The sequence below is a fragment of the Leptodactylus fuscus genome, chromosome 5, assembly GCF_031893055.1.
Source record: "Leptodactylus fuscus isolate aLepFus1 chromosome 5, aLepFus1.hap2, whole genome shotgun sequence".
Lineage (NCBI taxonomy): Eukaryota > Metazoa > Chordata > Amphibia > Anura > Leptodactylidae > Leptodactylus > Leptodactylus fuscus.
In genome coordinates, this window is record NC_134269.1 from 97,055,621 (window position 1) to 97,080,451 (window position 24,831).

Here is a 24,831-nt window from a genome sequence, read left to right on the forward strand (position 1 = left end):
CATTTCTCTCATGCTTTCATTAAATTCCATTAATGTGTGTTCATAAATTATTACTTAGGTTTTTTTTAATTTTATTTATTTTTTTATATATTTTTTTGACTTTTGCTACGTGTGTAAAATTAGGTGGTATTACTTGTTCATGGTAAAAAAAACAAATATATTTTCAAAAGCAAATTGGAATATATTTCCGACGGTCTTCTCTGTAATGGTCTTTTTGTTTTTAACTAGAACAGCATATATCTATGCATGTTCGCACGATCTATGGGTCTTTAGTATATTTGATAAGTAATGATTTTGTCTGGACTCTTGCATCATGCAAGATATAATAAATTTAAGAGGCAAGAAATACAAGAAGTTATTAAATTAGATTTTTTAAAAATCTGCCTTTTCATTCCCAAAAATATGAGCAAGTGCCAATAAGTAATTTATTGTTGTTGTTATATTGCTAAGCGATCCTGGAAATAATAATAATTAATATTCACATAAAATTTGTTGCTGTGGCTGCCTTTATATTTTAGTATCAGTAAGGGTAGCCTAGTAAATGGGGCTTAAAGTCAATTGATACTGAATTTTTTAGTGTCCTGTCTCTCCTTGCAGAAGCACGTGGCCTTAATAACCTCGCTTCTTGACATCCCTCTGCCAAACAGTGAACTGGATAAACAACCCTTTTCATGAGGCTCCATTGGTGTGTAGGGAATGGGCTGTAGAGTTCCAGTCTGAGAAGCAGCAGCGATAGCTCCATCTTGGGTACTGTATATTTGCTCTATTGGCAGCTGCTAGTGTAGCACAGTCAGAGGGTCTTGTCTAAGCTCCACAATGGCGATAAGGCACTGCAGGAAATGGGATAACATTACACTGCTTCTCCCCTTTAGGGACCTGAAGCGATTATCATGGCAATAAGGCACACCGGATCCAGGTTGGTCACCCTCGGGTAATCCATCCTCAGGTGTACAGGGACACAGTACATAAGAGGACCCAGCCGGCTCCATGATCCTCCCTCCTCTCCCACCAATGGTCACAATCGTAACAATGCACAAGGTATTGACTAGAGGTGACCGTGGATGCAGGGACATATACAATATCCACTACAGCCGCATTTGTTTTTAGGAAACCAATTAATTGGGAGGGAGATTCTTGGTGACAATTATTTAGGGAATATGTACAACATTTCCGATGGTTTACATGGGGTCTATTCTTTCTCCGGCTAAACCACAAAAAGCAATGTGAGGAAATAATTGCTAATTCTGAACACCTGAATAGACAAAAACCCTGGAATAATTCAATATGCTTTCAAATTAAATAAAAACCATAGATCCAAATGTGACCCCCAAATTTGAAACTAAATGTCCAACCAAATGAAACCATAAAAACTCACCTCAAATGCTAGAATAAGCAGTAACCCCTATGGAATATCACATTAAAGGAAATATGCAAGAAGAACACAGTAAGAAATATCCCAGAACAGTCAGACATAATAGTCACAACTTAAGGACAAATCTTTCACCTTTTTAAATGAATGGCCCAATTTTAATGAAAACCCATGTGCAAATAAATATGACATTGGAATGAAATAAGAAACCAGTGAAAGTAACCCCAAATAGGATGGAATTCAGATGTAGATATGCATGTTCCATTCTAAAGAATGCTGGTGGCATGGTGAGGGGTTTATTGTAAAAACGCTCAGAACCTCCAATAGAAATAAAAAATAATCAAATAAAATTCAAAACCCCAGAATGAAGTACTGCAGTATCTGCATATACCTCTATATACCCCCAGATCTGCTGTATATAAAAAGTCCAGTGAGAGAGTGTCGTGTATATAGATATATATAGATATATATATTTATATATTTATATGAGATATATATATATATAGGTAAAGTCTTTTTTTTTTCTTCAAATATATAGCTAATTAAAAAGATGCATAAAAAGCGTCCCACAGTGGCGGTGGCTGGAACCTGCGGCCTCTTCCAGCCCAATCCATGGATTTCTCTCCAGGACTTGAGTCAGATCTTGGTATGGGAGGTGTGCAGCTCAACCCCGTTCCCCTGCAGACTGATGTCACTGTCTGACTGCGATTCTTTTGTTGATTCAGGTAAAAAAAAAAGGTGGCATTAACACACAGTGGCCTGGCCTTGGGACCCTGTGACTGATCCCACCTCCCCTCCTTGGCATAGAAAGAAGGAGGGGGGGATCAGTTACTGGGCCCCATTGCACCGCACAAGGAGAGGATTATTTCTGTGGCATTACATGTGGTGTATACTTTCAGAGTATTATGCATCTGATTTATCACTTAATGTACATGGTCTCCCTTCAGTCGATGTGTGGGTCAACACTTGCGTGTCAGTGTGTGCCAGAGTAAGTGTGTCTGCATGTGACAGGTTGAGGGTGATTAAACTGGCACATGTAATAGTCACTGTATGTGTGTGTGTACAGCAATGGGCACCACTTAAAGGCTCAGAGCAGTGGGAACCACTTCCAGTATGTTCAAGGCATTCTGTTTTTTGTTCTTGTTCACATTTATGTACATCAGTAGGTGTGTGACTGTCCTTATGTGTGTGTAAAGTAATTCCTCCCCCCGCAGCGGTGCGGAGTTGCCCTCCCGGGAGTTGGGACCGCAGCTCCTGACCGGGTCAGCTGGTGCTTAGTTGGCGAAGAGCACGCTCGATGTTCATGCGGTGACCCACTCGGGTTACCCCCAGCTCTACAAAATCATCCTTGGTAAGAGCAGGTAGATGGGAGCCCTCTATTTCGTTGTCCTGGAACTTAAGACGGTGTTCTGAAAGGTTCAAACTCTCTAGCCAGTCGCCTACATCATACTTGTTCCACATAGAAAGGGGCTTCTGCAGGAATGGGCGAGAACTGTGCATTGGATGCCCAGACGATGGGGAAGGAGAACGACTCCGGGCACTGACACTCCTTACAACAAAACGCACCTCCTTGGGTTCGTGAGGAATTGAGAGACTGGAGGATTTCAGTATGGTGGGGGGTGTAAGCGTATAGGAACGTGCTCCACCCAAGGGCTCCACCCTCTCAGATGAAGGTGGTACAGGGCTGGGTGCTCGGCGAGTCAAGGGGTGTCGGGTCCCGGGGCGCACGGTGTAGGATGTTCCATAGCTGCGCTGGGAAATAGTGTGCAACTCTCCAAGACTGCTGAACAAGCTGTGATAGGGAAAGAAAACATATAAGGAGAGGGAGTAGAGAGGACAAAGTAGTGGGAGATAGGAAGTGCAATAAAGAGAAACAATCAACGGGAATGTAGGGAAAGGGCAGAAAGTGATCAGATGCAAAGAGCAAGAAAAAGGGTCATAAAAGAAAATATAGGAAAGATTAGACATGTCAAGTGTAGTGTTAGGTATGAATATAGGAAGAAATGTAGGAAATGATGTTTTAGGAAAACAGGGAACACATATATTATTAGGATTAAATCCCAAGAAACGGGGAAGAGGTCACATAAGTAAAGACATATAATATCAGAAGAAATGTTACCAATGCAACAAAAAAAAGTAAAAAGATAAAGACCAGGGAAGAAAACAGAATGAGCAAGAAGGAGAGAGAAAGTAATATACGTTAAATATAAACTAAACTTTTTAACATCACATTCCTTTAAGAATTTCTATGACCCTACTCTCTGGGGGACATGGAAATTGATAAAAACACTTGAATGAGATAAGAAACTGGAAGAAGAAATCATTAAGGGCCTAATATGAAGTAGTGAGATTATGAGACAAGCGCACACGTCTGCTGGCAGTTACTAAACGGCAGTACCACAAGTATGACTAAAGTATATATGCTGTAGAAATCCTCACATCACTGCACTGACATAATGCCACTGTCATGGAGGTTATGGAGCATATGGCATATGACATACACCACAACAATACACCGCACATGTGATTTCTTTTCTTATATTTAGAACATTTACAGTTGGTGTAAATGAATATGGAAACATATATTGTAGTGTATGAAAACTGTAGGCATACCACATGCAAAAAGTCAGATCTAAAACATGGTTGTCATTAATAAAACTGTGCAATAATACAATGCAGTAACACTTGCTCCCATCGCAGTCATCCTTTGGAAATCAATTGTACATTTTTACATTACAAAGTAGCATGACTGTACCTAAAGGCATAAAAGTGTCACAAACCGTCCGGCTGGAAAAAAAAGGGATCCTTGGGCTAAAACTCTACAATGACAATGTAATAAGTGGTAATAAGTAGATGTACTGTATAAAGGGAGCAGGCAATGGCCATATTGACTGCAGTTTTCTACACTAGTTAGAACGTAACCCTATAGACCTATTCTAAGACAAGGTGTAACCAAGCATTTAGTACAGTTCATATATCCTGAATATCTAGAAAGTCTATAATAACAGTTTATCACAATGGAATTTGTTTAAAAGAACTATGTCAGCCCCCATCTATTAACGTTTAAAGGGGGCTACTAACTTTGCATGTATTCTCTTACCACCGTTTAGTAACTGTGGGTTTATGGAAATAAAGTGAAAGTAAGGAAAGAATTCTGCTACTATACAAATGGGAAGTATGACACATTTATACTGAGGGGATATAGCAGTTAGGGATTTAGGGAAACTGGCCATGGCTGGAGAGTTTCCTTATCTGTATACAAGTTTATTATTTTACATGTCAATGTGTACGCTGGCCATATACTTTAGATGGCTGTCAGGCCGACAATTGCTCTTCCCGGTTACCCCAATTCCTCATACACATACATGTTTTCTGAATGAGGAGAGAGGGTAGCTGCTGCCAGACATCTCTGACAGTGGCTAGTCTTTCCTAAGAGTAAAAGGAACAGGTGTGCGGAAACCCAAAAGCCTGATTCTCTTTTTCATACACATTAGGTGGTCAGCCATTCCTGCCAAAATCATCTGGTCTAGCCAATATTAATCTAAAGTATATGGCTAGCTTTAGACAGGATTCAAAAAGAAGGGCTTATCATAGGACCTAATAACTTGGCAGGGTTAATATAAAAATCCATTAGACTCCCAAATATGACTCCACTGACCTCCGAGAAGGCAAACTGACCCCCCCGACCCTCGGGCTGGAGATCACAAGACAGGTCAAGGAAGAAGACAGACACACAGACAGAGCCTGCCGCTGATTGGTGGCTGCATGCAAAGACTTACACAATGTGCCAAAAGTCCGAACATCTGAGTGTCTGAGACGGATCAACATGCAATATGTGCGAAGGGGAGGAAGAGAGAAATAACAAAATAGGCAGAGAAGGAAGGAAGAGGTGTCAAATTAGGACCAAAACCAGGTAAAAAAAAATGGAGAGAAAAAGGGATATAGCAAAGCGGAAAAAAAGGGATAGGAAGGAAATGGAGTGGAAAATGGGATGGGAGAGAGAAATGTTAACATTGCAGCACCAAGAACAGATAAATCATGACAGTCTCCTCCCAGAGTAGTCAGAGGAGCTATTAACCAAACTACAGTCAGGTAAGATGGTTGTGATCTGCAAGTCACACAGAACAGAACATACATAGAGCTCTGACAAACCTGGACTCATTATAAGCTATGCTGAACGTATCATTTGGAACAAGCATTTATTCTAATAAATCTTTTATATATATATCATCTATTCATTTTCTATACATAGTTCTTGTATTCCTGTTTATGAAGAAATAAAGTAATAATAATATTAATAATACTACTATTTTCTAATATATCTCTAGAAATACTTCTCACATGGATGGATGTGGTATGGATCAGGACTGTGTAATGTGCCCATGTTCTAATGGAGCGAGACTAAACATGGTGTTAGTCATGTGATTCATGTGATTAGTTAGCAACGGTGTTATATGACATAAGAGATGTACAGGCTCATGTGGCTGACAAAGAGTTTTGTTATTAGCGGTGGATTATTCAGGAAACTGTTTAGGCAAGTAACACTTGAGCAGAATTGTGGTTATAAGACAAAATCCCAGCATATCTATTATTCTCCAGAGCAGGCCTTTTTGTTTCTTTCAACACTACAATTTTAAAATATGGAAAAGATTCAGCATCAGGGACCAACTCCTGTGGAGAGGTGTGAAATTAAAAGAAAAAAACCCAACACACTCATCTTTCCCCGGCGCCCCAGGTATGAGTTATTTATGTGAGCGATGTCACCTGTCCCTGTCCAGAGACTGCTGAGGCCAGCGATTGCTATCAGGGGTCATATGGTATGCACGACTTCCAGCAACAAGGTGACGGTGAAAGGCCAAAGTCACAGAGCACCAGACAGATGAGTATGCTGTTTTTTACACCTCCCTCGGCTTATAGAGAGGCTGCTCCAATTTCTGTACAAGCAGATAGCTCTGTACACTGTGGCAGTGACGGGATATTGCTGCACAGCTACTATTCAAGCTCCATAGACGTCTATGTAAAAAAAAATATACTACATTGTATAGTTTGTTTTTTCTTAACTGGATTCAACAGGCAATGGGATAGCACAGCCAAGTACATTGTACCATGCAGCAAAGAAACACAAAACCGGCTGGGTACCACCTGAACACAGGCTCTTTTGGCCACCATTTACCTTAATGTGTCTTGGCACATGTGGTAAACTAAAAATGGTTGTGTGAAAGAAGCCTAAGATCACAATAGGTGTACACCCAACATAAAAACTGACTACATGTGCTATAATATGAGCATCAACAGCCAGGTGGACTCAAGAGCACCTGAAGCCGAGGCAACCATATTATAAACGTGAATACAATTATAATTATTATTCTAACATTAGTCCTATTCCACTATGCTTTGATTGTGTTCTGTGTATTGTTCCAGCATATGTCCCATGTAATATAACTCTGTTGGTGTGTCATGGGTCTAATCATATATGTGGGTGGGGAACATGATCAGCACCATGTTTAGTTCTCTTCAGTCAGGCTAAGTTGTGGATTATACCAATCTACTGTGCAAGGTCAGGGATCAAGTTCCCTGTTAGAAGAAAGGTATAGGAGAGATAGGTACGTTAGAAGAAAGGTATAGGAGAGATAGGTACATTAAAAGAAAGGTATAAGAGAGATAGGTACGTTAGAAGAAAGGTATAAGAGAGATAGGTACGTTAGAAGAAAGGTATAGGAGAGATAGGTACATTAGAAGAAAGGTATAGGAGAGATAGGTACGTTAGAAGAAAGGTATAGGAGAGATAGGTATGTTAGAAGAAAGGTATAGGAGAGATAGGTACGTTAGAAGAAAGGTATAGGAGAGATAGGTATGTTAGAAGAAAGGTATAGAAGAGATAGGTATGTTAGAATAAAAGTATAGGAGAGATAGGTATGTTAGAATAAAGGTATAGGAGAGATAGGTATGTTAGAAGAAAGGTATAGGAGAGATCGGTATGTTAGAAGAAAGGTATAGGAGAGATAGGTATGTTAGAAGAAAGGTATAGGAGAGATAGGTATGTTAGAAGAAAGGAAGAAAGGTATAGGAGAGATAGGTACTTTAGGAGAAAGGTATAGGAGAGATAGGTATGTTAGAAGAAAGGAATAGGAGAGATAGGTACGTTAGAAGAAAGGTATAAGAGAGATAGGTACGTTAGAAGAAAGGTATAGGAGAGATAGGTACATTAGAAGAAAGGTATAGGAGAGATAGGTACGTTAGAAGAAAGGTATAGGAGAGATAGGTATGTTAGAAGAAAGGTATAGGAGAGATAGGTACGTTAGAAGAAAGGTATAGGAGAGATAGGTACGTTATAAGAAAGGTATAGGAGAGATAGGTATGTTAGAAGAAAGGTATAGAAGAGATAGGTATGTTAGAATAAAGGTATAGGAGAGATAGGTATGTTAGAATAAAGGTATAGGAGAGATAGGTATGTTCGAAGAAAGGTATAGGAGAGATAGGTATGTTAGAAGAAAGGTATAGGAGAGATCGGTATGTTAGAAGAAAGGTATAGGAGAGATAGGTATGTTAGAAGAAAGGTATAGGAGAGATAGGTATGTTAGAAGAAAGGAAGAAAGGTATAGGAGAGATAGGTACTTTAGGAGAAAGGTATAGGAGAGATAGGTATGTTAGAAGAAAGGTATAGGAGAGATAGGTACGTTAGGAGAAAGGTATAGGAGAGATAGGTATGTTAGAAGAAAGGTATAGGAGAGATAGGTATGCTGAGACTTCAGTACATTTTTCATATCCAGAAAAGTTATGCAGGAATAGAAAAAAAATGGCTTTTTTCTTCCAGGAATAGCACCACACCTGTGCATGAGTTTTGCATGGCAGATCAGCTTTATACCACATACCACCTGTGGGCAAGTGTGACACTGTTCTGGAACAGCGCAGTCATGTATTTCTAATACTGGACAGCCCCTTTAATTTTAACTTTGTCTAAACAATGCTGAAATAGCGTTTGGTTTACCAGTCTTTTTTTCTGCATCTTGAATTAGTGGGGTGAATATGGACTATGGCCCTGGGCTGCCGCTCACCTGGCTCTACATCTTTTTAAGTGAGGCGCTGTTCGCATTTTTCCTTATTCTTAGTTGCCTATCTAACAGATTATGCTGAAATGACACTGTGACTTTGATTTAATCAACATTGATGCCTCAGGACATCACATTTAATAGAAATAGACACCTACTAGCTAAACACATAAGGCCATCTGTTCAGGATCCTGATCTCTTGCCCAAGTGGACAGCAGATAGCACTTTATCTAGGCCCATCAGGTAAAATGATTCTAGGGGCGTACCCTCTATACAGCTAAAATTCACCAGGACATTTTCCATAGCATGTGAACAGAGTTACAGAAACTTTATTCAAATTCAAAGGATGCAGTTAGCCATGTAATCTATGCCAAAATCTGATACATGTGAACAGACCCCAACATGGCTTTGTGTATATCAGTTTAAAGGGGTTGCCTATGGCTGGACAAACACTTTAAACTGTTCTACTATTACAGTTTTAAGAAACCAGCACCATAAAAATATTTGCTGCATAGTCCTATATACTGTACTTGATAAGACTATGGCACTCCATTTCTTTAATACCCTGAACTACATACAAATGTATAGAATTTTGACTGTCTTTTATCACAGCTACGGTAGTGAGTTCTTCCATACACAGCTGCAGAAAGCATCTAGTAACCTGAGTAGTGTAAAAACTGCACCCCCTAGTGGTGGCAGGAGACATTCAAGATTTTACAATCATCTGGAGGCATAAATGGATGAACATACACTATACTATAGAACCATAGCACTATAGCCTTGACAAGTATATGTTCCAAATTATTTATGCTGTTCAGCATCTCCTAAACAACTTATAGCCTTCAGTATACTTTGAATTGATGTTTTTCTGTGGGGGAGTGCTTAGCTCTAAACAAGGTCGAAAAACAACAAGCAGAGCTTATTGTAGTCATCCACTAGTATCTATCAAATACTAAATGTCCGAACACCTGAATTTAGGTTCTGAAGCCTTGACATCTGCAATACAACTATTACATAAAGTAATAGGACAAAACAGGAACATTTCCAAAGCTTTGTTTCCTGCTTTGATTCCTTATGGATGGCTTTGGTTCCCCATTTGTTGCTGTCTTTTGTAAGCCAAGAAAAAAGGATTAGTGTTCGCATGTCCAGGCTGATGACCTGCCAAAATTTATCTACAGGCACTGGCTCAGACTGACATTGCGCCCTGTGAGTGGTCTAAGGCAATGAAAGTGATGGATGATGCCAAGTTATTTCTAGTGCCGCTGTAATGTGTAATGTGAAATAAAAGGGTAAAAGGAGTTTTGCAGAGATACTGGCTGAGTCGCAGATACATGTACCATGTCTGAGGGAGTGTACTAAAATCAGCTTTTTGAAATGTTATGGCATAAGGTGAATAGTCTACATATAAATAATCACAATGTATTAGGCTGTGTTCACACCTGTCACAGATGCTGTTACCAATGCTGCACAGAATTCTGCACTATTTGGTCCAGTAAAATTATGGACACCATAAAAGTAAATCTAGCGGATCACATAATAGTCAATGGGCTCCTGTCTGTTATATGATGGATCCTGCACTGCTGTTATTTATGTTGTACTACTCCTAGAAGGAGAAGACAAATGATGTGAACCTAGCCTTATATGTTATTACAGCAGTCACAGCAAACATTTTCCACTACTATTACTATAGGTAATAAAGACCTTACATAACCATGACACGAACTGCCCCAGTAGATAATACCCTCCTCTTCCTCCAAACAGCTAGTGTGCATCTTCCCGAGGTCTTATGTGACAGACCTTCTGTGAGCCCAATGTAATACTAAATATTCCACTTCAGTATAATGCTACTTTTCTTGCACGCTGCATTATTTCAGCTCATTACAAGCACAAAAACTGATTAAAATATAAATCCTCAGTTTTTTTTATATTTAAAAATATTAAATTTTGGCCCATTATGCCAGTATTTTTAATGTCAGCTGTACCCTAGTATATTTCTATCTGTCAAGGATTTAACTCTGTTTCTGCTCTTAGGCATTAATCATGTCTTAACTGATGTGTGATATCCATATTAAAGGGGTTGTCCAGGATAATTTGAAATCCCTACTTTCTAAATAACATTAGTAATAAAAAAAAGTATATTTTCCCATAAAAAAGGGGGGGGGGGGGTAAATTTCAGCTCACCATATGAAGGATCTCTAATGAATTCCAGGAGACAAAGAGCTGCTGTGTGAACTCCGACCAGACAACGATAGATGAATTTGAATAAAATGCTCTGCTCCAAACTGGAAAGGATCCCAGAGTCGTCCAATATATAAAATTTAACTTTTATTTCATTTCCATTAAAAAGAGGGTTACACGAGTTTTCAAATCAAGATTTTGCTACGCGTTTCGGTACCGGAGTACCTTCCTCATGGCATACACGTATACTGAACACTCGGCTATTTAAACCACCAATGACCGAAAAGAAACTCCACCCTGCTAATACTATTAACCCTTAACCTATAATTACACAATTAAGAACTTCATGGGATCAAATTACCCTTGAAAAATATGTACAGAATAAAATGATACCCCGTGGGTTGCGTCTTAAAAAGATTCTGACTCTCTTATATGATGAGGAATTTGAAACAAATTGGAATAACATTTTATCAGAGTGTTCCCTCAAATTAATGGGTTTGATTATCGATAAAGAAAAAAGTAAACTTGATGACATCAAGAAGGATCTTACTCTGATACAGGATCAACTTAAATCATTTGAACAAGATGCCAGTTATCCCACTATGAGAAATGACATATTTAAAAAGTTGGATACTCTGGAACAACAAATTATGAGTATAAAGAAAAAGAAATTTGTTAGAGATACAAGGGACTATTCAACTGGATATGTATATCCCAAAATGTCATCATTTAAAAATACTACTCCGCGATCCATATTGAAAAGTGGTGTACGTAAATACAGGGATAATCGAAGGGTATCCTTTAGTTCAAATGAACATGGATCAGAATCGTCTATTTTCTCACGTAATGGCAGCTCTAATGAGGATAATTTGGATCCACAATCAAGTTCTTCAACAACTCCAGCCTTGGTATATAACAAGTCAAGGGTCTTTACCAGATCCACCTCAAAAAACGAACAAGGAGAGCGGGGAGGAAATGTTCCCGTAAGAACAGATCGCAGATATATCACCCGTGCCAATACACTACAGAACCGGAGATAAAAGTTGAGAGTGTTCGAAGTCAAATAGAAAATGTGGAAAATTTGTCGTCTTTTTCCTTTACAGCTGACGAATTAACCTTATTATCTAAAGGACTTAACTTTGTCCCCACCAGGGATTTTGATTTATTTAACACTATGTTGGATATTAATAAGTTTATACGCCTGTTGACTGTCAAGAGACATTTTTTTGATGCGGATTCTGCACAAGAGGATTGTATGGTTCAGGGACATCCTAATGATTTACAGGACGGGGCTATTTCTTTTGACATTGTTGATACTGGAATGTCTTATAATTTTGTCGAAACGGATTATGTGGATAATGTACTGAGTCTGGGTGAAGTTGGGTCAGTTAAATCGGATAATATTTTTAAGGATTTACTATTTAAAGAACAGGTTGCTTTAATTAGTTTAGTCCAACTTCAGGAGTTGAACCAGAATTATAATGACCATTCCATACACAGGGTGGGGGCTAAAGGGTTAAACCCTAGTTTTTACCCGTTAAAATCAAGGGCCCCAGTATATATGCTGTTTCAGCAGGTTATGGAAAAGGAATTGTGTTCTCTCAACGAGAAAAATAAAAAAGGTTCTCGTTGCAACAATCTGACCGTCCAAGAAAGAAAAGCCTTATATAGATTGAAAAATTGTAAAGATGTAATAATCAAAAAGGCCGACAAGGACGGCAAGATTGTCATAATGAACCGGGAGGATTACAAACAGGGATGCTTAGATATCTTAGAGGATTCATTGACATACAGGAAATTACAGAAAGATCCTACTGAGGAATTTTTAGATTCACTTAAAAACCTGGTAGCGAAAGGTGTTGAATTGGGTATTTTCTCTAAAAACCAGTCTAAATTTCTGGTACCGGAATGTACTGTGGTAGCCACATTCCACGGTTTACCCAAGACACACAAAAATATAAGACCTCCACCACTGAGACCAATAGTGGCCGGTATTGGCTCTATCAACGAAAATTTGTGTACCTGGTTGGATAGGTTGCTCCAGCCGCTGGTGTTTAGAACACCTGGATATATTCGCGACTCTAAGGCTGTGTTGCAGATTTTTGAGAATTTTATATGGAAATCTGAGTTTTCTTGGGTTACTTGTGATATCCAGCAGCTATATTCGAGCATCCCCCATGATTTATCTATACAAGCTTTGGCATTTCATTTATCCAAATACAGTTTATTTTCTGAAAGTTTGTGTGAGTATATTTTGGAGGTTACTTTATTTTTGTTACAACATAATTTTTTCGAATTTGATGGCACGTTTTATTTACAGGTTAGGGGAGCCCCCATGGGGGCTTCCTTCTCACCGTCTTTAGCCAATTTGTATTTATCATGGTGGGAGGAGAAGAGAGTTTTTTCATTGGATAACCCCTTTCGGGACAGTATGCTCTGGTACGGCCGCTATATAGATGATGTTCTCATCGTCTGGTGTGGCGATATAGCGGCCGTGCCAGAGTTTGTCGATTATTTAAATGCCAATGGGTTAAATTTGAAATTTACTTTTTCACAACACAACACTGAAATCACATTTTTGGACATTTTTTTGAAAGGTAATGTTATATTGAATAGGGTAGAAAGTAGTCTATTCAGAAAGCCAACATCAGGCAATTCAATTTTATCAGCCAATAGTCATCACCCAGGTCATACGATTAGGTCTATTCCGGTAGGCGAACTAATCCGCACTCGTCGAGCATGTTCAACAGACCAAGATTATATACAACAGGAAAATATCACACTTAATAGATTACGCTCTAGGGGTTACCCCGAGTGGTCACTCAGGCGAGCTAAAAAAAATAGTGGATTCTAAATCTAGATCTTCTTTGTTAGGAGACAGGAAAAACATGAATAAAGTTGACAGCAAAAGCAAGAATGAAATAAAATCTTCAGAGAAGATCGTGTTTTCTACACCTTATAGCTCCCAGTTCCCTGAAATAGTTAACATCTTTAAGAGGAATTTACCTATTCTATTGTCAGATAATATCACTAGTAAGATATTAGATAAAGGAATTCAGTTTATAGCCAAACGGGGACAGACCATTGGTGATAGCCTGTCTCCTAGTAGGTTTAATAACACCAATAGTAATCATCCAGGTACTTGGTTGGACCTCAAAGGATTTTTTGCATGCGGTTCTAATCGATGTAATATGTGCAAATATAGTAGAAAAACAAAGGTTTTTCAGGATAGTCAGAAAAACTGTACATATGATATTAAGTCGTTTTTGAATTGCAATAGCGACCATATTATATACTTAATTGAGTGTACTACTTGTGTTAAACAGTATGTGGGTTGCTCTACGAGACCATTAAAAACGAGAATATCGGAGCACATATCGGATTGTATTAATAAAAGAAATGGGGAGAACATTTCTAATGCCTCCAGACATTTCCTATTATTTCATCAGGGGTCTCTGTCAAGCTTTAAATTTTATGCAATTGAACATGTTCATAAACCACCAAGAGGTGGAGATTGGAAGAGAAAACTATTATTGCGAGAAGCGCATTGGATTATGCGACTTAATACCAGGTCACCGGTAGGTTTGAACATTCGTTCGGACTTATCGTATATTTATTGAGTAGCCTGGGGGATGTATCTCTTGTTCTTTCTGCGCACGATGTATCATTGAGTGTATTGGTTTCAATGCACTCTATGAGTATTTTGTATCGGATTTACTAGGTGGAGTTATTTGATCCAAGATGATAGGCTTAGATCTCATTGGGTTATTGAATCACGTGGTCTTTGGCGCACGTGATGTGTCACATGTCCGGAAATCATTGTCCAACTATGTCTGTGGGAGTTCGGACACTATAGGATTGGAGTGTTTTAGGAATCTATTCAGACGGAACGGTTTTGGTTAATACTTAAGAACATCATGGTCTAAGGTAATGAAGCTCTATTTTTGCATTAAAGTGATTTATTTATTTATTTATGTATGTATATTTATGAAATGGTTATGGATTTATTTATTATGTGTTTTCTTTTTTAATATATGGGACAATGTAATTAAAAACATATGTGTAATTATAGGTTAAGGGTTAATAGTATTAGCAGGGTGGAGTTTCTTTTGGGTCATTGGTGGTTTAAATAGCCGTGTGTTCAGTATACGTGTATGCCATGAGGAAGGTACTCCGGTACCGAAACGCGTAGCAAAATCTTGATTTGAAAACTCGTGTAACCCTCTTTTTAATGGAAATGAAATAAAAGTTAAATTTTATATATTGGACGACTCTGGGATCCTTTCCAGTTTGGAGCAGAGCATTTTATTCAAATTCATATTTTCCCATATCCTGATCCGTTCCCCCATATCTGGAAATGGATGGACACTACTACTCCCCCCCATTCACCCCATTATACTTACCCTCCAGGCTTCTTTCGACAAGATGGCTCCTCCCTCTGTACTCATTCGACAGGGTGTGTGATCTTCTCTTCTTCTTCAAGCGGTGTGTGTGCACTGCTGTCGGTAATTCACCTCTACTGCATGTCCATGTATGCACTATAGAGGTGGATCATCGCTGGAGAAGACTGAATCAGTACAGGATGAGGAGGAGCCATGTCAAAGGAAGAAGCATAGAAGCGTAGAGGGTAAGTATATAATATGGGTTGGGGGCTGGGCTGAGTAGGTAGGGAAGGGTGGAATAGTTAGAAATACAGGGAGGTGGTGTATGGGAGGGGTGAGTTTGGAAGGAGGGGGAGTGAAGAAGGAGGGAGGATGAAGGTGAGAATGGTTAGTAAGGAAGTTACATAGCAGGAAGCAGAAGTCTGTAAACAAAAGCAGAAGACACCAGGGGCCCCCAGAGACACCCATAAATCACTCAAAACATGCTAAAAGGTATATGGGTGCATTTATTAACCCATTAATAGCACTAAGACACTTTAAAAAATAAATAAATAAATAATTGCCCAGAAAACCCCTTTAATTACGGATAGTACACGACCCTTTGTGTGCTGTCCCTGGTTGATCTGTGTTTCTTTTTTGTTTGTTTGTTTTTTTTATATCCATGAAAAGCAAATCATAATTTTTTTCAAAGTATTTCTAGGTTTGCCAATGTCTTTAGGTCTGTGAAAAACAGATATGCCATCCATTTTTTTTTTCACAGAATCTTTTTTTTCATATTTTCAGCACTGTGCTTTCTTGAAAGCAACAGTGGCAAAAAAAGGTAGATAAACCTGTATCTCCTCAATACATATGCATGCTCACTTCAGCTAAACATACATGTGTTCTTCCTGGGAAAAAGTCACTGTGGTTAATCACCTGTGGGATCCCAAAACTTAGCTTGTTGAAATTCCACATACTTGATTCTTCTTTACCCCATACACATTAAATGGCCAGATGTGTGTGTATATTATTTAACAGTAGTTGTAAAAAGCTAGATTTCTTAATATGTGGGAGTAGAGCTGGCAAGGCTGTGCTATGGAAAAAGCTGTCTAGGGCAGGACCTACCCTAAGGGATTTGCTTCAAATTACCAAATGTCACCCAGGATCTTCTTCAGAAAACAACCTAGAAGACCTTGTCCTATTTTCAATAGACTGGTACAAATGGCTTCATTCTGATTTGACATTCACTATGCTATGACTAAAACATTTATAAAACAGCTCAATTGTTCACTATGCTGTACACATAATGCAACATGCCTGGCTTTGGACAAAGAAACATCCAAAACGATAATATGGACTTATTTGAGAGTCTATTTTAGTGCAGTAACACCCAAGTGCTTCTGGTACAGTTCTGCTGTGATATACCTAGGGTTCAGTGGGTCAGAAGGGGTAATGTGTTTTAATAAGGTGCTGACTTATTACACCATGCATGCACTGCTAAGAATTCTGGGTAAGGAATATGCAAATAGACCTCATCAGTGGAACCTGCTCTTGTTGAGTAAGTTCCACAATTGAGGGATTCTAGATTTAGCAGCCATAAAGCCAACCATGACTGTGTTATACTAGCTTTAATATATCCTTCAGGTAAATTTGCTGCTCTATGTAAGAGAAGCATATAACAGAGGGAGAAAAGCTGAGTTCTATCATATATAGGTTTTGCGGGATATAAAATCTAAAGCAGAGTACTGCACCGGCATCCAGTCGTGCGCTCCGCTCCGGATTAGGCCCAATGAGTGGGCCTAGTCAGGAGAAGGGACTGTCTTCAGGCCAAATCGCGTGGCGAAATGGCCTGAAGAATGAGCATGTCACTTCTTTTTCTGGGGACCAGAACAAGCCGGAAAATCCACAGTGGGGGGCCCAGCTCAAAGCTGAGGCCCCATGTGGAAGCGCAGTGTTTTTTGTTGCAGATTTTGCTCCTTTTTTTTTTTTTTTAAAAAAACAAAAGTTTCCATTCCTTTTCAAGCCACTCCTGACTTTGGCTTAAAAAACCACAGAAAAATCTGCAACAAAAGACACTGAGTTTCCGCAGTGTGTTTCCATCTTAGATATGTATGCTGTATTCACAGCGGTCATGGCACCAGTTAGGACTGTCCCTTGATTTTCTGACAGTTATGTTATATCCTGTATGGATGCCACAAATTTCTAAAAAGGGAGTTCCCCTTTGAAATAATAAGCAATTTGTTAAATCCTAAAATGGTAAAATATAATATTTTATTATATATGTGTGACAAATCACTGTAGATGCCTTCTGTGCACTGCTGAGAGGAATACCATAAAAGTGACTTGCACGTCCCACTCCTCGAGAAATTAGCAATGTCTGATGTGTATTAGCTGACAGCCATTCCCAGTCTCTAATGTATGACAGCAATTTAAGCACATTTCTGCATTTTAATAATAGAAAAATAAAGCATTTCCCTACTTCACTGAAATACTATGAATGAACTTCAAGCTGATATAGTAGACTGAAGCAGACTAGAACAGGTCATATTTATACCATGACCCATATACTCCTCAGAGCTTAATACTTTACTGAGTTTTTCGGGTGTGAGGTGTCCCTGAAAATGGACCTGATTTGCCCACTGAGATAAATGGTTCTGTGCAGAAAATGGATCCTCCTCAGATCCCTGAAACACACGGCCAAGATTCGCCTCAGTCATGGGAATAATAAACAACTGACTCTTCAGTCAACATGATTTGATGGTTTGCAAGTCCACCATTCATGGCTGATTCCTGGTGCTGTGTAGTAGGCACTCTAATATCTGCATACCACACAGTATAACAGAAAATATCAAAGAAAAATTTCAACTATTGGTCTTTGGAAATAGTACAAAAATGATTATCTGGCACTTGAAAAAGTCCCCTACATGGGCTGATATTTGCTATATGGTTTGGACTCCAAAAACTGCTTCATAATTGGAAGATGCTAGTGGAGGAATTTTTATCTTCCTGTCTACCTCTCTGTCAAATTTATCTACACGTCTATTGAGTTTAGTAGGAAACTACCAAAAAGGAAAAAAAACTGTAGTAAATTGTAAATGTCTCTAAAAATTGGGAGCCCTTTTTAAAAGTTTTGTATGGGGCCCAGGATTTACTACTTCTGCCTGAGAAGTCACTATTTGTACGTGTAATGTTCAGTAAAGAGTGATCAACAGTCATCCTGTCCAGCCCAGAAGAGGTGAGTACACCTGTGCGTGCGTCATTTTGACTGTCATAAAAGAGGAGTTGGAATGGCGTTGTTGTTTCTGTCAGTCCCATAGACACTACTGAAACTCCTCCTCAAAGTGGGAGTCAAGGTGGAGTCCAGGATCCAGGGTGATAGGGGCCCCCAGTAAATATGATGCCCAGGGTCTTTAATAAATCCTAATCTGGCCCTAGACAAACAGACATTATCACAATATCATATATAGGCATGCTAAATCTATAAATAAAACGATATGCATGACATAATATTTCATACTGAGTCCATTACCTCCAGGAGAACTCGTGTGTCAGTCTGTTTAACAATGTAGTATCTAACGAATAATACTACACAAGGCCAAATTCACATGCATTATATATAGATGATCATAAGCGCGATTGTGCTTGTCCCATATCAACCAATGACAAAACAAATCATCCTGGGAATTGGTTCAATGAGTGAATAATGTTATCAAAGTTATGACGGCGAGCACCAGAACAAGTCAATGAGCCTGTCCCTCATATCCTGAGACATAGATCCCTAGTGAGAACATACACAGACAACTTTAGGCACACTGTCTCCATGATGGTTTTGGAGGGTGGTATAGGTTGTGTGAGTGGTTGGTTAAGTCAAAGTGTTACGAATCAGTTTATGATGAATGTTCATCAACTATTCCAACTTCACTGTGGATAAGCAAATTTATTCAATTAAAATACAAATTAGGTCTTTTCAAGAAGGAACAGAACTCTTTAATGTCATCTGTAGGAAGCTTCCCTGTAAATCCATATCTCAAACTTTAAAGAGCCTTGAAACATGACTACGGATTACAGTCAAGCCAGAGACTTCTCCATAGGAAGAGATACCCATCTGTAGAAAGCTGTTTTTGAGTAGACTGCATATCTTATCTCGGGAAGCATAGCCAGATTCAGACTCAGCTGGGGTTTCCACAAGGATAAACAGTACCCACATCAACTATAGGCCTCTAAACCAGCTCCCTGTTTTGTACTGATGTGAAGTACAAACCCTGAAATAATTGTTGACATATGGATGTTTCTTCCATTTGGAGGAGTCTGGTTTAAATGCTATTCCTAGGTATGTTTTTCATGGCTCAGACTTTGGCTTACAGGATACCTATCTACCTAAAGATAACATTACAAAGAAAGTTTTCTGACGTTTGGAGGACAGATTTCTGTATTTGTATATAGTACTGACTGTAACACCCCCTGATACTTGATAGCCATTGAAGCATGATGCAGACATACACACATCAACAAATCTAGGGATCTATCTCAGAGGATAGGAGGCTCACCGTCTTTCTTATCGTGTTAACAATGATGATGGAGACATTGTTCAAACATGAAGTTTAACCCATCATCTCTATAGGAACATAATGTATGTCATTTTGGGCATCTGTAGTAGTACTGGCACACAGGAACCCACTTTGGAGTGATGAACCTAAAATAGCATTTTATGTCATGTGTATATCATGCTAATCTCTGGGGGTAATAAATGTTATAATAGATGGTATGTTGATGTCTCGTTGTGCAATCTGACTACATATTCTCAATGAATCAGGAACAACGCAACATTGTAAAAAGGGTTATAAAATGATCACACCTAGAAAAGTGGCAATCTACAAAAGGAAAGTGCTTACTTAAAAAAAACGTATGAAGTGGCCATCAGAGAACTGGAGAAAATATAGCCACATATCTCCCTCCCTCCTCTGAGGTTTCTCTGCATACAACAGAGCCAATAGACGTTCCAGTGCCATTTAGCGCACACTGAACTTGGACATCATACCAAAAATTTCATTTAATCCAAATCTATCCAGGTGACGGCTTCTCTTTAAACTGGATTTTTCAAGCTAGAAAACCAATAGCCTTTGAAACTCTGAAATGTCTTTGAAAGTTGCAATAAAGTAATGGAGGTTTGGCAGGATTTAAAAGAGACGCTTCAAAAGCAATGAATGAAGGAGGATGGAGATGAAGTCAAAAGCAGATTGTGCGCCTCACTAAAAAGCAATGGGCGAGCTGTGTATCATGGTAAAAGATGAGCCAGAAAAGAAGCAGCTCAGTGAAAGTAGTAAATACGATAAGCGACCTATGACGTTGTGAGAATCATATGCTTCATATATACAATAACGGAGGCATGCAACTCAGTATACACTGAACAGAAGTATGAGATAAGTATATGTTAATAAAGGAGACTGTCAGAAACATCGAGTATTGGAGATGACGGTGAATTCTACATTATTTTCCTAGTTCATGACAAAAATGTGATACATGCTGCACAGTGGACTGTATGTGCATAAACACTATGTTAGAAAACAAAGCAATACCTTGAAAATTGTAAGACATTTGTCATATAACAAACAAGGCTGTGAAGAATGGAAGACGCTACTATCAGGCATGATGAGATACAGCCCCTATAACAAGTAATCTCCCCACAGAGGATTTAATAACACTTTTACACTAGAAACAAACTAGACAAAATGGCAACAATATCTCTACAAAGTTAGAGTGATAAACACAGAACAATTTATGGGACTAGGATACTGGTGACCTATCCTTAGGGAAGACTATCAATATGAAATGGGCGAAGTCTGACACCTAAAACCCTCGCCGGTTAGCAGCACTGCCTCTTTTCAGGCTAGTGCCATCACTTCTATTGGTCACATGGCCATGTTGCAGCTTAGTGCCATTTACATCAATGGGATATATCAGCAGCACCAGGCACAGACATTATACAATGTACAGTGCTGTGCTTGCTAAACAGTGAAGAGTTTAGCTTTTGTCCAAATACTAGAGCCCCTTCAATAAGCTATTCTGTGGTGGTTTTTGGTGTCCGATCCCCACCTATCTGCTATTGATGACATCCTTAGGACAGGCGATCAATAGTATAATCCAAAAATACTATTCATTTTTACCTTCCCCACCCCATATAAATCTATGGAAAAATAAGTAAACTCTGTACAACGTACTTGGCAGAGCAGTCAAGGAAGAGTCAATCTCAAGCCTGACACTGTCTGTCTCTGTTTCTGTGAGAGTCGTCACAGTGTCAGAAAGCACAGAATCGTGTACTCTTGCTTGAGACCACCCACTTGACAGAACTTTGTCAGAATCAGTGGAGAGGCTGCACTTTGGTGGCCTTTTCTACAATGTATGACTCATATATGTGCTTGTGTGCATTTGCGTTACTATTTTATACTTTTTTGGGGGTTGATTTAGATTTGTTTGATGATAAAGCATGCTATTAATTTAATATGTACCTGTGACCACCCACATGGAATTTGGTATTTAGCTTGTTCTATATATTTTTAGATTGTAGTGGGTTGTCTATTCATGGAGCAGTTATGTAGTAATGTGATTATTTACAATTATGGCTTACTTACTTGCTTTCATGGTATACAACTATATTTCAGGTGCTTCGCCAGTCAGTTTTATGAACTGGCAAAGAGAATACAACCACAAAATAACTTAGAGAGATGAGTCATCAGTACAGCAGCCTCTCATACACATAGAGCAGATGCTGCACACAGACACTTCCAGAGTGCACGGTGGAGCCTAATTAGCATATGCATAAAATCGTACTTATTCAAAAACTACTGAGGCAATTTACATACAAAAGGTATGTGCGCAATAGTTTTTCTAAAGGCTATGCAAGTATGTGCTTAGCTAAAAATGACTTTTCCCAATGATAGAGCCCCTTTAAGTCAATGCTGAATAGATATTGGTCAAAAAATGTTGATGACCTAGTGCAGCCATTTAGAATCTATTTACTCTCTGTCATTAGACAACTTACGGGCATATACACACTAGACAATGGAGTGTTTGTAACTACTGTAGACTACTTCGCAGAGATTTGTTTTCATTTTGACATTAAAATATATTCTGAAAAAAATAAAATTAAATTCACCTTGGTTCAAGAGTGTTCCCTAATTAAAAAAAAAATCATTCCTCAAGTGGAGGAATACATTTTATAGGTACTGTTGTGTAATGGATAGACTGACATAAAACTATTTTTTATATTATGGAATTCTAAAACACTACTCTCATGACCACAAAGTAAATCATCTAATTTCTATAATGGTAGATAGATCATTTTACTGTGTTGCTGTATCTGTCTGAAATCATGCTCTGCCTATTATAGTTGTATAGTTCTGTCCAGTCATTTCTCACCAAGTACTTCTTAATCTAAGTAACTTATTCTAACTAGTCTCTTCTTACCGAGCCGCCACCACTGGAGATTTCTTGCCGGGGTCCATTCCCGGGATTGATGGCTCCTCCCCAAGTGACCGTGTGTCCTTGTTTAGCAGCTGAAGTCGAGAACTGATCTCCCCAATTACAGACGGCTTTTCTATTTCCACAGGGCCCCCATGTGAAAGAGGCCGACTCTCAATTGGATCTCCCCATAGCTTAGATCTTCTCTGAAAGAGGTAGCGCGGACGGCCCGATGCAAGTTGCTGCTGGGCAATAAGCTCACTGTCCGAGGACTGCTTGAGCAGGGGGTCCCTGAAGGTCACGGTGCCCTTCATCAGTTGAGACTTGAGTTTGGGCTTTGGAGGCACTGGTGGCTTCTCGAGTATAAAAGTTTGACCGTCAGCGTACGAGGTGTAGGTGTCAGTGGGCTCCCCACTCTCTGAGGATAGAGTGGACATGCTGGACACAGTAGAGATGGTGCTCGTGGTCTCCAGATGGTGGTCACTCGAGCTCCTGGTGTCCACTTCCTCCACACCTGAGTCAGTAGCTGACTCTGGATGGGGGAGAGGGGCATCAGAAGGCTTCCCTGAGGGTGGTACACCACTAGCTTGCTTGGCAGATGGCACAGCCAAAGTACCAGGCCGAGACAATTGGCTGATGGAGGTGCCAGGTTTGGTGACCAAGACTCCATTGGCAAAAGCTTCAGGAGGAGGCAATAGCCCAATTTTTGCTAATTCTTCTCTTGTTTCCTCATCACTTGAGGACAGCATGGCTGGTGGCAGATTATTAGCCCCAAAAGGCTCGACTTCCTCCTCTGAGCTTCCCTGACCAAGTGTTTTATCAGAAGAAGAGCTTGATGGAGCCTTCTCTTCAGTGTCTTGTGGCTGTGTGGCCTCTTTCTGGTCAGTGGTAGCTGGTGCCTCCTGCTCTTTATCTTCTGTCCCATTGCTGGTAGCATGCACCATAATAAGCCCTGCTGTTTTCTGCTGAGAGGTGTCAACAATGCTTAGAATCATAGGTTTTCTTTCCTCCACCCTGCTCTCAGGTCGTTCTGGACTTTTCTCAGCACGGCCCTCTCCATCTCTCCTCAATGGAACACCCCACTGGCCTTTTATAGATGCCCCAGAAGGGCTATATATGGGTGATGCAGATCCTTCTATCTCCATTCCCACCTCCCCCTCTTTGGTTTGAATTTCCAGAAAGAGTGGAGGAGCTCTATCAGAATCTGGGCTCCTTACTGGAGTAGGTGTCCTTGGTGGAGGAGGAGAGGGTGCCTGGGCAGAAAGAGCACGTTCTCTTGCGGCCAGCGCAAGTGCAAGAGGTGAATTCGGATCAAGGGGTTTACCAGTAAGAGGGTGGATGAAAGTAGAATGAGGACTGCTGTACATCAAAGACTTAAGTGAAGAACCTGGAGAAGGTAGGAGGACATCACGACTCCCCAACAATCGCTCATCAACAGAGCGTGAAGGTTGCAGAGAGGGGAGGTCTGGAGAAGGTGGTGTTCCCTCCAGGGCTCCGACCGAGAGGAAGACTGTGGATTTACGCTTCTCATCCAGCCGTCGCTCACGTTCCTTCATTACTCCAGCAAGTGCTGTTGCAAAAGGGCTACTACCTAATGGATCATGGTGTGCACTTCCTAACTCCATCATACTCTGTCGTGGGCTGCGTCGAGATGGTGAGGGATCCCGTGAATACCCTCCAGCCATGGCTAAAGCAGCTCGTTCCTGTGCATCTTCCACCTGAAGCTGTTTCACAAGAGGACTCTTTTTGCGCTGGGGTTTCATTGGTGCAAACAAACCCATATTAGCATAGGGATTGTCCACAGCCCGACTTCTTCTTTTCAATTTTTCTGGAGGTGTCGGGGATGGGCCAGGTCGAGGGATGCTTGTAGGCTCCACAGGGAGGTGAGATGTATCTTGAAGAATGATCATGGAACGAGCACGCTTCTGCCGATCAGGAGGTGGGAGGGCACGATCCATGCTTAATAGCTCTGCAGATCCCATTCCATGTGGAAGCCCATGGAGTCTGGCTTCAAAACCTGGTTTAAAGCTGGAATGCACTGTATCATACCCCCTACCAGGAGGAGGTGGAGGGGAAAAAGCTGGGGGTGGCCCAGTGTCAAAGTAATAGGACGATGGAGGTGGGGGAGCAGATTTCTGTGGAGGAGGTGGAATTATAGGACCCTCCCTTAAGGAATCCTGCATGGAGGTGCTGCGTGGGAATCGTCCATCAAGGAATGAATCTGATAGTTTCTCATCTTCACCTAAGGGAGAGACACAAAATTACAACTTTTATTCATACAGTAGCAAACAATTCTTCAGTTATAGTGCTTAAAATTTTTCATGGTGTTATGGGAAATATTAATGTACAATGGTACATTGTTCAAGTATAAATGCTACCACCAGCCAGTCCACAGTCTATTGTGAACACTTCTACA

The 24,831-nt window shown here is 39.9% G+C and overlaps 1 protein-coding gene across 2 annotated transcripts in view; it reads right to left on the minus strand.

Moving 5' to 3' along the window:
- Positions 1-404: 404 nt before the first annotated feature.
- SHANK3 (SH3 and multiple ankyrin repeat domains 3) overlaps positions 405-24,831 on the minus strand; it is a 252,283-nt gene continuing 227,856 nt past the window's right edge. The window contains exons 23-25 of one of the 2 annotated variants that reach the window (XM_075273796.1): positions 22,422-24,657; positions 5,028-5,180; positions 405-3,161 (exon numbers count right to left, since the gene is read on the minus strand). In XM_075273796.1, coding sequence (XP_075129897.1) covers positions 2,633-3,161; positions 5,028-5,180; positions 22,422-24,657 — 2,918 coding nt within the window. In that variant the 3' untranslated portion in view covers positions 405-2,632. The remainder of the gene's footprint in view (positions 3,162-5,027; positions 5,181-22,421; positions 24,658-24,831) is intronic. The other variant, XM_075273797.1, reaches the window with a different exon arrangement.